A 15,438-nucleotide genomic window follows, 5' to 3' on the forward strand; every position below is an offset into this window, starting at 1 on the left:
CTAATTTGTCCCCAGTCACTCCACTCAACATGAAATAAGACGTTCCAATTCACTCATGTAATCGAAGCCATAGAGGAAAAGAGAATGGAGCGATATGGAGAATGAGATTAAACCCTCCCCTCTCCCGCTGGTATTTGGAGTTTAATATGAGAGGCGGCGAGCGGACTGATGAGAGATATATACTGCGGATGGCCAGCATGTGAATGTGTCTTAGATTAGTCAAAGCGCTCTCACCAGGGAACCAGAGGCGGAAAAAAAAAAACGAGTTTATTTTAATAGAGGTAGGGAGGGAGGCATCAGTCTTAAAAGATAAACACAATTTAAAATACACCATCTCACACTTTTTCTTTTATTTTCCTAATATTTCACTTTACTATCTGGCTTCCTGGAATGTTAAATGGAAATGAAGCAGTTCGAATGACCGTTAATGGTGACATTTTGTGCTGGCAAAATTGAACAAAAACATGAAATGAATGTATTAAATCAATGCTAATGGATAATGAAATGCCATCGATGGGCTAACAAAGGTCATCTATGTGGTGCTTTAGATATCGGGACACAAATGTGCAACGTATGTTGACAGATATTCTTTATCCTCTGCACAAAACGACAAACATTACTGCAGTTTACTCGATCTCTGGCAGCAGTTGTGAAACTCATTCATTTGTGTCTGCATGAATATGAATGTATTCTACTGCACACCACAGTGTCACAGTGCACAAAATTATTTATATTGGATTTGATTGGAAACCGATATCCCAACTTTAAAAAAAATATATGATTACATGTATTATTAAACCAAACGTTATCCAGAACCTGCTTTTATCTGGTTACTTATTAGAGTTTTAAAAGCGCCCCCAAAAAAGAAAGAAAAAAGTATGACTTGCATAACACCATTTGACTCAAATGACCTTTTAAAAGCACACAAATGCATATAAATGAAAACAAAGCTTGAACAGAGCTTTTGGGCATTTTGAAGTTTTCCAAAGTGTCCTAACTTGTTGAACAATCCTTATTTATCTTGCTTTCTCTCATTTGACAGACAATCAAGTCGCCCTGGCAGACTTTTCCTGAGATGAGAGTTAGATGGATTTTAGCCGCCCGCGACTTTCTCACAAAATCAATGGGGAGCACAAAGTGGACTCCAAAGGACTCCATAAACATCTTTATCACTGCATTGGCAGGAGCTTTTCAACAAGACCGAGGCTAATTACACTTTACTAGTAAAGGTCTTCACAACTGCAGCACAATGAAAAACTAGTTGAATTCATTAATTTATTGAATTAATTTGAATGTACTGATTTTTTTTTTTTTTTTTTACTTTTTTGTCATTATTTAGCAAATGTGTCACATGCAGTTAATTCATACAAACTTACTTATTTAGCTAATTTATTAAATAAAATTTAGTTGCATTAATTAATTTATTGAAATTTTTAACTGATTTAACTGACATTATTTTATATTTATTAAATTATCTAGTAAGCTGTATGTTGTTAAATTCCACAAATTCTTTTATTACTAAATGGAAATGTGGTAATTAAACAAATTTATCTCATTCAATTATGCTAAATTTATTCTATTGTTTAAATATTACATTAAATACATTTACATAATTTATAGTAAATGTTTTAAATATCCATATTAATAAAAATAATCAATTTAAAAATAATTATATTTGAAATATTTTAGATAATTTTATATGACTATAAAATGCATATAAATGTAAAGTATGTATATTTGTTTAATTTAATAGTGACTAAAACAATTTATTTTTCTTTTCTTGAACATTTATTTAATTGTTTGTTTATTTTTAATACTGACTAGTAATTTGGCCTTGGTGGAGGTCTGTGATATTTCAGCTTGATGATGTTGTTTACCGTGCATGTGCCATAAAAAATAAAAATAAAAATACGTACTGAATTAATAAGAATATGCATCTCGCTGTCAAATAGTCAGCATATTTTATTAATAGCAAGCGTGAACCCAATTAAAGCTCAAGAAAAAGCTCAAATGTCAATATTTACACCCCCCACAACATCCACCCAGAGCTAGACGAACGCACACGCACACACAGTCCATAGACTTTGTTTGAAGCGGCAATCTCTCAGAGGCAATTGGCCCTATCATGCCAGCCATGGCAACCTACTCCTCCCGGTAACGGCTTTCCAGGCCAGCGATTGGCCGAGACGGCGGCTTGCTAACGATGACAGATTGTTTATTTACCGGGCTGAAACCAAGCAAAATATAAATCTCAAACAAAAGTAGTAGCGAGGGATTGTGTCACTAGTTTCTATTTGCTTTCTTGTTTGTTTGTTTTTTTCGCCCCCACTTTAGTTCATTTGTTTGCTGATTTATTGACTTTTTCAATGTTAATATTTTCTCTGTGCGCTTTTCTTGTGACATTTCAGGGTATTTGCTCAGTTTGTAAGTCAAATGTGACCTTTGATGTTTGGATTTCAAAGAGGGGCAAATGAGGTGGCGCAGTGATGGCTTACAACGAGAGTTTTCTTGTCTGAAACTATCGAATAACTAAACTTTTTGGGAGAAAGAAGCCTTCTAAAGTCCCATGAAAATTTGTCACTAGATGTGACATCATACATGACATCAAGTCTCATCAGACCGCAGTTCTGTTAGTATGGAAGGATTTCAACCCTGGAATGTGATGTTAACAAGGTTTTTAAACCAGATTTGTGGCTTCAGATTACGGTTTCAGGACTGGGTTAGAGTTTTAAACAAGGGTTAGGGTTTTAAAGTAGGGTTTCAGGTAAGGATTTAGAGCTCCACAAGGTTTACGGTTTCAAATTATGGCTTTAAGCCTAGAGTTTGGATTTGAAATAAGTATTAAGGTTCTAAATTAGTGTTTGAAGATAGTATGACACACACAAGTCAGCAACAGGCCACTTGTACAAATGTTCTTCCCGTCTACCGGGAGGAATATGAAAGCGTCTTGGCGTGTCTCCGCGCCCTCGACCCGTGTCGGCGGCTCACACAGGCCCGTCGGTGGGATCTCATTGGCCGCTTTCACTCTGACAGCTCAAAGCAATTAAACGCGCACGCGCTCCCCGGGCACGCCACCGAGGAGCGCTTCATTCTTCTGACATCCTGCACGTGAGAGCCACTTGTCATCGCCTACCTGAGCAGCGGAGTCGGGGTGGGGGGTCTGTTTTGTTGACAGCCACCCTGCGAGGGGGCGCTTGTTTCTCACAAAGTACGCGAGTTGCGGAATTGCGGCGCTGTGAGGCTTTTATGCTTGATTGCATGAAGGAGCCACTAAACGTTTCACTAAACTAACTCCCGCTTTTTGTTAAAGGAGAAAAAAATACGCAGGAATACTTTTTTTTTTTTCAATGTACTTGTTTTTAGCCTGTTTTTAAACCGCTATAAATTACAATAAATTGTATTCTGCTCTATTTCTATGGGTGAGTGCCAGCGTTATTATAATTTTTAATTATTTTTTATTTCATTTTCAGTCACGTTTTTTAAATGTAGATAGTTTTAATTAGTTTTCAGGGTGGTTCTGTTAGTTTTTATTCGTTTTAGTTAAAACGTCAAAATTCAGCAGTAATACATTTAATAGTAATGCATAATATTTGTGGCGACTGGGGTCAAATTGTATTTTACAGTTTTAAAAACCAGTTTTAATAACCAAGTTATTTCATTTTAAAGATTAGATAGCTCTTAAAATGAAAAGAAAAATGCACTGAGCTGTCATCAATGTCTTACAAATACAATTATGACATCTAGTGGCAGACAAAATGACTTCAACACAAATTAATATCACACTCGTTTTTTACAGTACAGTACATATTTTTAATTTTAACTCAATTTTATGAATTATGATAAAATTACTGTATACTGTAAGTATGTCATTTCACTTCATACTTCATTTTAGGTTTGGGTTTACGGTTTCCAGGCACGATTGGGGTTTCAAGGTAAGGTTTGAAGCCAGGATTAGGGTTCCATCATATTGATTGCTTGATTTGAAGATGTACCTGTGAGCTCAACATTCCGCCTCACTGTGAGACCAATAACAATAAGAAGGAAGGAAAGAAGAAAAGGCTTGGCGCCATTAAAGTGAAATATTGCCGTGATGAGTGCGCAGGTATGACTGAGCCGCCGCATGATGTATGGAAGCAGGGAAGGAAGGACGTCGGCCTCCCTCCCGCCCTCCCGCGGCTCCTTAACTGCAAGACGGCCCACCTCAGCCGGGTGGCGCTTGTCTGCAATCAGCAGTCTGCATGGGGGCGCTTGATTTATGAGCCGCTGCCTCCGAGTGCACTTGTGTGTTTATTTATTTGTGTTGGAGTGCTCCTCTTTCACAAAGTTGGCCTATGGTGAAGGGCTCTCGTCGACTCCAGCCTCTTCTATGCGGGGTGGGGTGCTTAGTTTGTCAGCAGGGACCAACCAGGAGCACTTTAGTCAGGACAAACATGCGCTTGAGAGGTTCTTGTGTTTATTTTGGTCTAAAATGCAGTGAACTTTTGCTATTCGATGCAAATGGTGGTGGAAATTCACAAACATCCCCTATTCGCAGTTCTTGTGCTTTTTTTTTGGAAATGCCCAAAAATGACACAAGAATACAGGAAAGGCCCTGTCTCATTAGGAAAGTAGTACTGTAATTTGGTGTTAAAAGTAGGGTTTCAAACCAAGGTTAGGATTTCAAACGATGATTTAATGTCTCTGTTGTAGTCAGGGTTTCAAATCTGGGTTAGGGTTGGAATCAAAGGTTAGGGTTTCAAATTAGCATTTCAAGATGGAGTTAGGGTTTCAAGGCTGGGTTTGTGTTATAAATTAAAATTAATTGATTGGGCTTCTAAAGATGGGTTTAAAGTAAAGGTTTATGGATTTAAAACCACTGTGTGGGTTTTGAGTAAGAATTTCAAGTCTGTGTTGTGATTGTAATCAAAGGTCAAAGTTTCAAAATAGGGTTCCAGACAATTTATGGTTATGGTTTAACATGAGGGTTTCTTGCCTGGATTATTTTAAAAATATATTATTATTATTATTATTATTATTATTATTATTATTATTATTATCATTATTACATGCCTGGGTTAGGGTTTTAATCAAACCTTAGTGTTTCTTTTTTTTTTTTTTATGGGTTAAAAAATAAAAAATAAAAAATAAAAATAAATAAATAAATAAATAAAAAGAAATAAAAACAATTTTTTTTTTTTTAATTAAAAAAAAAACCTTAGTGTTTCAAATCCTGAGTTTGGGTTTTTAATTAGAGTTTGAAGCCAGGGTTTGTGTTTTCAAGCTAATGTTAGAGTGAGACCCTAACACTTGTAGGTGCAATCTCAGAAAGTTCCAGAAAGAGTCCAAAATACAGGTGCAAATGGGCGCGTTTTTTTAAGTGAATAATTTTACGAAAGTTCTCCAGAAAATTGGCAAATCCGCCGGGGTTTACTTCACTGTATCAGCAAAGGCTATTGACGTGCACGCTGATGAATGCAAAATAGTATTAATGACGCTTATTAATCCAGCCGAGACGCATCAATAACAATAAACGCTCTTGCATCCAAACCATTCTTCATCCTCCCTCCCTCAGCCACTTTTAAACGTGAGCTATTTTCAGACTAAGGGGGCAAAAAAAAAAAGAAGAAGAAAAGACCTTCGTTACCGTGTTTAAAGCAGGTCCAAGTTCACCCGGCATGGTGGCGCCGCATTCACCTTAAATGCCAAATGTCGTCTGACTTCCTCTGTTGGTGGAATTCAATAATTTAGCAGCACGGGTCAACAGTGCACTCGCTTCTTCTGCCTGGAAACAAAATGGAGAGACTATAAGTTCATGTGAAGACAAGCTGGAGGTACCAAAGAAAGACATCCAGGTTCAGTGGTACCTCTGTTTACGTAAATCCTACTTTTTCAACAATACGGTTTCAATATATATATTTTTTTCCCATCTACATTTTGTAATAATAATAATTTTGAAGTGTAATATTACATTGCTATTTTTTTTAAACATTTGACTTTTGACAGGATGTTTTATGCAAATATTATTATTATCATTATTGCAATGCTATGCAAATTATTACTTCCTAAAATTTCCCCCAGTAAATGAACTACAAAAGAAATAAGCTATGATAGTATTAAGTCAACATATATTTAATTAATATATTGTTTACCTCCCACAGGTGTTGATTTTCATGTTTTGCATCCACACTCCTTGTCCGGGAAGAGCCTATAACCACACAACAAAACATTTGGTCAAAAAAAAAAATTCCCACAGTTCATATGAGAAAAGGCCAAAAATTTGAGGAAAGTGCAACGTGGTCAACAACATGGCATCCATAAATCATGTGCCGCAAATTCAACCAATGGCAGAGCAGGGAGTTTGAAGTATTCTTTGGTTTGATTATACTACCGTGCTTTTATTTTGAAAGCCTGATTTTTTTACGGGATGTTGTGCTGAAAGCAGACTGGAGCCTTGTTATTGCCTTGAGTTGTTAATAAAGTTGGCATCACTTGAACACTTTCTACACAAAATGACAAAAAGCAATTTGATAAAGGAGGCGAGAAATGTCTCTCTTCTCTTCACTGCACACTCTATATGCCAACAAGTCCACAATAAAGGCCAAATATTAATTTATGCTTTTCATTAGTCATTCACACTGCTTTTGTCAAAATATAGAGTTAATCTGGGTAAAATGTATTTTTGTTAGCATTTTTGTGTCGGATGAAATTGGATTTACGAGTGGGAGCTACAGCTTTGGACTTTGTATGATTTGGTTTTAGTCAAACTTTCTGGAACAGATTAGAATCTGTTATAACTAGTTAATAGCTCATTAATAAACTGTTAATAAATGAATTATTAGTGCTGTGTTGTTAACAGTTTGGTAAGGATTTTTAATTATGCTTATAATTAATATATCATTAATAAACTGTTAGGAAATGAGTTATAGTTAATTATTTATAACTACCTACTAAATGTGTAATAGCTCATAAACAAGCTATTACACATTAATAACATTAATTAACAGTTTATTAATGATCTATTCACTAGTTATAATGGATAGTTTTTATAAAGCGTTAGATTAATAACGAAAACCCAGGATCTACCGTATTATTTCTTCCTATGTGCACTACATCGTGACGAGGGAGTCATTTCGAACACAGCCACAGTGTTTTCAGTTCACTTGTTGTGTGCTTGAGTCGTGTTAGTGGACACAAACGCGCGCACATGCAGCACACTCCATCTTGTTGTTGTTCCTAACACAGTTCAGCCTACAGCCCAGCACGTTCCCCCTCTCAGGAGGGACGACTTCTCTTCTCCTTCTTGTTTGCCGTCATGTCCTCCACTCCCCCCCCGCCTCTCTTTCGCTCCCTCGGCTTCCTCTCAACACGCTGACCTCTCGGCCGGCTAATCGCGGCGGTCATTCCGCCGCCATTTGTCAGCCGAGTGTAAGGTCCGCGCTTATCTGCTGGCCTCCATCTTGCTTCTTGTGGCGGGCGGGGAATCTGGTGCCTGAGACTTACTCGACTTAATCCACCTCTTGACACCACCGCTATCACATGGCAATTATACAAAGCATCAATGGGATAGAAACAGATTATATAACAGCACAAAAATGTGCTATGTAAATCAACTGAAGCAACACATTTAGTTGCAGTTGTGCTTTCGCCAAAAGCATGTTTAGTATATAAATTCTACTTGGGCGCCATCGTCAGTCCAGATTTTGATGATCATTTGATACCCATGGCAGGAAAGCACATTTCGCCTCCTCGGTCGCAACACTCACGCAGATTAGCACTCAGTCCGTGCAAGAATGCGATTGATTTTGACTGATCTCATCATCGAGCAATCTGATTGGACGCCGCGAGTAAGTGTTTTGAGGCCACCACGTGTCATTGTCACCGTCTGCTAATGAGCTCGCCTTTTGATCGTCTGGCAGAAAAAGCGCACTTAGCCTCCTCTTCGCGCAGGTTTCCAAGACTACTATTGATTTTGACACCTTTCTTAACCTGATCAGCGGAGTAAAAATCACGTATGGACACTAGCTGCATGCTAGCTGGGCATTAGCGTACATGCTAATCCCTGTGTCAGTTGCGTGGTCGCGCAACTAGATTGGCTGCCATTCCAAATAACAAGTGAAAGTCATCATAAAGGCACGGATCAAAATGGAAGCTTATTCACAGGTGCCAAGCGAGATACAGCCAACCACTGCTAAAATGTATACAGTAGACACAAAAAGTCTACACACCCATGCGCAAATGCCAGAATGTATTTAGTTGTTTAAAAATGAAACCAAAATGTCAGGAAAAGCCTACTAGAGAGGTTGACCTTATACAGGGTTAATCAGATCTGAAATAATTGAACTTGTCATTTATTTATTTTTTTACAATTTTTTTTTGGCAGTGGTACCTTGACTTGAGTGCCAAATGAGTTGTCGCCAGAGCAATGCCCTCCACAAATATGGCCGCCATGCCCAAACTACGATGGCATATTCGGGCCACATATACATATATTTTTTTTAGCAGGCAGGGGTAATACTTGGAGAAAAACATTAACAAATTTGAAGTGGAAAATTTGCGTGAAAAAAAAATTGTAAATTTGCCACTGGCAAATTTATGATTTTTTTTCTCACAAATTTTCCACTTTATAAGCTCGCAAATTTGCTACTTCATAAACTCGCAAATGTATTTTTTTTCTTACAAATTCGCCACATCATAAACTCGCAAATTTATGATTTTTTTTCTCGCAAATTTGCCACTTCATAAACTCACAAATGTGCTACTTTATAAACTCACAAATTTAGGATTTTTTTGTCGCAAATTTGGCACTTAATAAACTCGCATTTTGCCACCTTATAAACTCACGAACTTATGATTTTTTTTTTTCGCAAATTTTACACTTCATAAACTCACAAATGTGCTACTTTATAAACTCACAAATTTAGGATTTTTTTTGTCGCAAATTTGGCACTTAATAAACTCGCATTTTGCCACTTTATAATCTCACAAATTAAAAAAAAAAAATTCTCACAAATTTGCCACTTTATAAACTCGCAAATGTATTCGTTTTTTTTCTCGTAAATTTGTCACTTTATGAACTCACAATTTTGCCACTTTATAAATTCGCAAATGTATTCATTTTTTCTCGTAAATTTTCCACCTTATTTACGAGGTTTTTTTTTCTCAGAATATTGCCCCCGCCCTCTAAAAAATATATTTATTTATACGTGGTCCTTATACGTCGTCGTACCAAACAGACGCTCCAGAAACACAGCAGAAAATACATCCCCCTTATCTTGTCTGCCATCTTAACCAGCATGCTACTTGTGAGGATATGATGGGATGCCGTAACCGCGGGAGACGGGCTTTCCTCCTGTGCTGCAACCCGTTGCTAATTGTTGCCTCATCCTGGTTCTGAGGGAAAGTCAGCATTTTAGCTGCTGTTGCCTCCCCCCCTCCTGTGTCAGTAATATGGCGAGTACTCTCAAAGTCTGCAGAGTATTGGCACAAAAGAGTCCCGGGAGCGGCCGAGTGGAGGAGAAAGTCTGGCGTGTGATCAAAAAAGTCTGAGAATGCTTTACTACGGGGAGATTAGCATCAGTCAGGAAAGGAATGGCTTTGGGCACGGGTATCAAGTGAATCAATGTGAGAGAGGAAGGAAAAGACGGCCGAGTGAAGAAAGAAGCTAGAAGGTAGTTAAGAGCCAGACCGGAGGCTTTTCATCATGTGTGACGACACCAAGGTGGCTCGGGGGGGGACGCCGGACGCTTGCATCAGTCTTGCTTCATGAAGGCCAAACTGACGCTTGATACAAACTCGCGTGTATTCCCAGACGGACATCTCGGGCTTGCTTTCCTTCTCTCCCATCCATCCATCCATCCATCCATTTTCCGAACCACTTGCTCCTCACAAGGGTCGCGGGGGTACTGGAACCTATCTCAGCTGGCAATGGGCAGTAGGCGGGGTACACCCTGAACTGGTCGCCAGCCAATCACAGTTCCTTCTCTCCCTCACTACTTTAAAAAAAAAAAACAACAAAAAAACTACTGTATAATTGTAGGGATGTTCGATGCCACTTTTTTTCAGACTACCTAGTACAGATACCACTAGTACTTGGCTATCACTGATAATTTCCTCAATCGATTCAAGTTCAATTCACAAGAGTTCAGTTTGATTCGATTTCAATTTTATTCCGATTTGATTCGATTCACTTCACTTTAATCCAAAATTGATTAATTATGGAACATCAACGGTATGATAGAAATGCCACAAACAGTAAATTCCAAATTAAATTTTGCGGTGTCAGTAAAGATGTGAAGATGGGTATTTATTTTATTAATAAAAACGTGTTATGATCACTTTACACAAACATTGTCATCGGCTAGGATGAGAAGGAAAATATTCTAATTCAATAATTTAAATGATAAATTAAAAGATTCGGAAGTCAGGTCTTTCATAAATGTAAGAAAATACTTATAAATTCTTGTGAACAGTACGTTTCAAGAAAAAAGTAAGATACAAAAAATGAGAAAAAAATGGATTTTAAAATTGTATTTTCTTATGAATGTATGAGAAAAAGAGATATTAAAATAATCAATTCATGATTTATGAATCGATATCGGGCTCAAAAAGGAAAATTGATTCGATATCGATTATTCAATTTTTTTTAAACCCAACCCTACTTTTGATAAAGAAAATGAAGTCTGTGTCATCCGACCTGGAAGATGGCGAGACCCCCCCCAAACCCACCCGACCTGTCCCCAAACACACATACACACACAGATGGCGCGAAGAACCAGAGCAGAGCAATCTGAAATGCAATCCCCATGGTCTTATAAGCACACACTCTCTCTCGCTCACACACGCACATGCTCAGGTGGGCGAACCAGCGGTCCCTGATTTCTCATTACTGCAGATGGATAGATGGGTGCAAGCAGGGAGGATTGGAAGTGAAGAGGAGATGGGAAGGAAAGAGAGGCGGCAAAATACTCCTGAGAAGCACGAACGTGCGTAAAATAAGACTTTGGTCAAAGGAGATGTAGTGATTCTGTCGAACAGATCAGACTCTTGAATAAAATGTAAACATTTGTAATTGGGGTCTTTATCTGAAGCACTTTTTTGGGCAATGTCTTCCATTTAACATGAGCTTGAATGTGATTGGCTAATTCCAGACACAGGCAAACGCCCAGTTATGAGGGGGTGTACACTTGTGCAACCATATTGTCTCAGTAGTTTAGCTTAACTTCCTCTCAAAAAGAGGACCAGTTGATATGTTTGGTTTCTATTCTTGTTGGCTTTTTTTGTCAAAAAAAAATATTGACAAATGTCTTTTCTCTAATCAAATATAAGCAAACGTAGTAAAAAAAAAAAAAAGAAGTCAAACTAATAAATACAGTAAAGTAAAGATACTTGAAAAAAAAAAAATCTAGTACAAATCTCGTATTGGATCTCATCAGAAGAAAGTAGGCTGGAGAGTTTGGGGCAGCAGTGAAGCTGCTCAGCCAATCAAAGAGAGAAAAAGACGTTCCTCTCATTGATCCGAGGAGCTCAATCGGCCGCGAAAAAACATCGATGATAAGTCACGGATTGGCGTGACGGGGGCTCCGAGGGGTTTGTGTGTGGAAAGCGTTCACAAACCACATCACGTCCACATTTTCTTCCCATCCTCCTCATCCTCATCTTCTCTTTGCTATCACACCGCCTTGTTTATATATTTTTTTTCTGTCTCTTATCTGCTGTCAGGCAGGAAAACAGCCATTTGGGGTCCTGCCGACACCAATTTCCACCACTACCACACACACGCACGCACACGCGCACACTCCAATTTCCCCTGCCACCCAGCACTGTCTAATATAGCTCTCAACACAATCTCACATTATCGTCTCATCCCTCCTTCTCCGTAACGGTAGTCCTTCCTTCCTTCCGCCCTGCCTTCTTTTCCACTGGTGGGATGTAACCAAGGATAAAGACATTGTTACGCTATCTGAACTCAAGTATTTTTTATATATATATATATCCCCTTATTACGTTCTCAAAATACCGGTAGGCTTTTTTTTTCCTTTTATCTCTGTGAGTGATGACAATATGTCACAAAAACAAAAACAAAACACGAACCGCAGGTGAGATCTTGATTGGTTTGTTGATTGTGATATTGGAGGCTTATTAGGTGGGGAGAAAAAACTGAGAAATGGAGAAACGTGAACCAGGGAGCATCAATGACAAGGAAATAAGATATTCTCCATCCATGGCTTTATTTAATAAAAATGTTTGACATTGACGACTTCGGTCTCGAACAAAAATTTGTGCTAACCACTGTCTTTTCAGTGGTTTACATTTGCTAATTTAGCTTATTTATCACTCAGTTGAGAACAATTGTAAAGCTAAGCTAAGTTAACACACTGGTTTGTTTGCTAGCATAATCAAGCAAAGTGATGCTAGCTAGCACTGCTAGCTAGTGATGCTAGCTATTGCTTGATTTTAAAAAAATGTGATGTGATGTAATGTAATGTAAAATAAAAATCATACAAGTTAAAAAGCAGGTTAACTTAGGACTTTATTGTCCTCGATTTCCATAGAAAACACATAACGATTTTTTTTTAACTAAAAATAATCTTTAATGTTTACAAAATTGCATATGAGTGGTTGTGAATGCTAAATTATTGTTGATGTTTGTAAAAGTAGTTTACATTATCTTTGGTATTAAAGAAAAATATACTTGGAGACTAAATGGTCTTTGCCGTTTACAAAAACACGCATGTTAGGTTCTTTTAATATTAAATGGATGTTCAGAATAAAAACCTAAGTTAGGTTATTTGGTGACTAAATCATTGGTGTTTACAAAAAACACGTAAATTGGTTGCATTGCTGACTAAATGGCCTTGATGTTTACCAAAAAAAAGTAAATTAGGTTCTTTGAGGACTAAATTAAAAAAAATCGTAATATATGTAAAAAAGATTTCTATTGCATTATGAATGGAGTATTTTGGGTGTGTTCTCATCATGGTGTCATACCACCTAATGAGCGAGTTAAACGATGGCGCGGCCCTCTTTACCGTGTCTCATTTTCATTCCTGTTGAGTGAAAGAAAGAGGTGAAGGAGCAGTTCATCTTTTTTTTCCTCAACTTCTCAATGCTCAGCCACTCACATGGAAAAGGCTGCAGGCTGAATCAGCACTTAAACGCATTGCAGCAGACACGGACGGCACCAAAGCAGTGCATCGACGCCGATGGAGGCCATGGGTCGAGTGCGAGTGTGAAAAGAAACGCTTGAGTTGAAGAGAGGAGCGCTTCTCAGTCCGTTCAATGCTCACAAGTTTCATTGGAAACCTCATACAAAAGATGACTTTTTTTTTTTTTTTTTTTTTGTTAAATGCTAAATGGTCCGACTTGTTATCAATCGCTGGTTGATGGGATACTTCAAAGCATCTATTCTTGTTATTAGTAGAGCCATTAACAACAGGAACCGTTAGATACTCAAGACCTACTCTAGAAAGCTTTGTGACCAAGTACCTTGATACAAGCACTTTTTGTCCAAGTACTTTTGTACGAGTACTTTTGTAATGGTGTCAGCCACTACAACGCTACAACTTTTAATGTTTTCAAATGTTGCGAGCTTCTTCAGGCACTCTCATTAAATGTTCATGTGGTTAATCCGTAGTGAAAATACCAGTAGAATTGTGCTTCATTTATTTCGTACTTGTATTTTGCCATTTTTCAAGCAGATATCTTGCCAAAAAAATGGGGCCAAAGAAAATCAGTGGTGACAAGACAAAGTAGACAATAATGGGGTTTTCAATCCGAATGTTTTGAAAATTTTCGGCAAATTTTGTGAAAATGCTCAAAACAAACGTGAATATTGAGGAGAGGAGACTGCGCCATTAGATGACATCATATGAGGGTGTCTCTCTGTCACGAATCACTTTTTCTCCCCCCTAAACGTACGTTACATTATCGTCCACTGCCATTTTTGGGTACTGTCATCATTTATTTGCAAAACCTCTTTCCTTAGCCAAAATTTACTTCTTTTTTTTATTGATATGCGGAAAAATCCACACGCCCGAACGTAAAAACTTTTTTTGCAATTTAGGATTTTTTTTTTTTCATCTGCAGTCAAAATTAATAGTGTGATTAACCTGCGTTAATACATGATTAATGCGACAATTTTTTTTAGATTAATTCGTTAATGCTTTAACTTTGACAGTACAGTACTAGAAAAATGACTACGTTGTGAAACTCTTCTTCGTTTGTGTCTGCATAACTGCATTATACTGCCACCCAGTGGCCAAGTCACATGCAGCAACAAGATCAGGAATAAGTTCAATGTTTAATACTTTACATTCTATCAAATTATGCTGCTAAATTTGTATAAAATGCAGCACTATAGCATGCTATTTTCCTTATTAAAACACATTGCAAAAAAATTGATATTTTCTGGGGAAGGTGGAACAGATTAATGGTATTTCCTTTCATTTCAATGGGAAAAGATGATTTGAGTGACAAGCATGGTCACAGAATGATTTAAACCCACGACTCAAGGTACCACTGTATTCACCTAGCCTGCTGGAGATGAAAACCATAACTATAAATTTCCCCTTGTGTGTAGCAAGGCACCATTCATTGTCGTCATGGAGGTTGCCTGAAGGTGAGGGTCGTCACACTCGGCGTTATCGCACAAACCAACAAGAGAGCATTTAGTGGCCGAGGAGGACGCGTCGCTGGATGTAAGTGGGTCATGCAAACACTTTGATTGACAGGAGGAGGAGGAGATGGAGTTGGTGGGGGTAAAGAGGAGACTGGGGGGTAAAGGTGAAGTGACAGGATGAGAATTTCAAGGCTTCGGGAGGGGGTGAAGGTTGACAGAGAAAACCTGCAGGGGCTGAAAAAGCAGCTTAAGATGGAAAGGTGACGGCAGCACTTGGGGTGGACACATGGGTGAAGAAGAGGAGGGAAAAATGACAGAAAGCGGCTACGGGGGATGAGGGCGGGCTCTGAGGAGAAGCAACCAGGCGCAGGTGGGAGGAGAAAGATGGCGAATAGGTCACGGGAAAAGGTTGCAGGGAGGAAAATGTAAGCAGTGAGGGCAAAGCTAAGCCAGGGCTGAGATGTTTCAACTCCAGCTGCGCCTGTTTGTGTGTGAGAGGATGCTCCCGGGGCGCCGCCCCCGTTGTAGCTCTACCTGCTCCGAGACCTCTCCAAGAGTGCAACCTTTCCAGCGGGTCTCTTGTCAGTCAGCACAGCGTCTTCCGCGCAACGCCGCGAGGAACACTCGGCTTCTTTAGTACTCTGACTGGCGCCTCGGATGACTTCTTCAGACACGTCCAGTGTGAAAGTCGTCAAAGACTCTGAGAAAACAAGGACAGGACATCAGAAAGTTGATATGTTAACCACATTAGTATACTATACTGTGGTTAGGCGTGGGACAAAAAACAATATTAATCGGAAATTGGATTTAAAATATACGAATGCGCCCTAAAATGTTATATA

General features: G+C 38.5%; 1 protein-coding gene across 3 annotated transcripts in view; it reads right to left on the reverse strand.

Annotated features, from left to right (window-relative positions):
• The window catches only part of LOC144001625 (uncharacterized), a 54,194-nt gene that overhangs the window by 26,586 nt on the left and 12,170 nt on the right, over positions 1-15,438 (reverse strand). For all 3 annotated transcript variants that reach the window (XM_077496110.1, XM_077496113.1, XM_077496112.1), the window contains exons 2-4: positions 15,131-15,296; positions 6,129-6,184; positions 5,624-5,761 (exon numbers count right to left, since the gene is read on the reverse strand). In XM_077496110.1, the coding sequence (XP_077352236.1) occupies positions 5,624-5,656 (33 nt within the window). In that variant the 5' untranslated portion in view covers positions 5,657-5,761; positions 6,129-6,184; positions 15,131-15,296. The remainder of the gene's footprint in view (positions 1-5,623; positions 5,762-6,128; positions 6,185-15,130; positions 15,297-15,438) is intronic.

This window comes from Festucalex cinctus, chromosome 14 (assembly GCF_051991245.1).
Source record: "Festucalex cinctus isolate MCC-2025b chromosome 14, RoL_Fcin_1.0, whole genome shotgun sequence".
Lineage (NCBI taxonomy): Eukaryota > Metazoa > Chordata > Actinopteri > Syngnathiformes > Syngnathidae > Festucalex > Festucalex cinctus.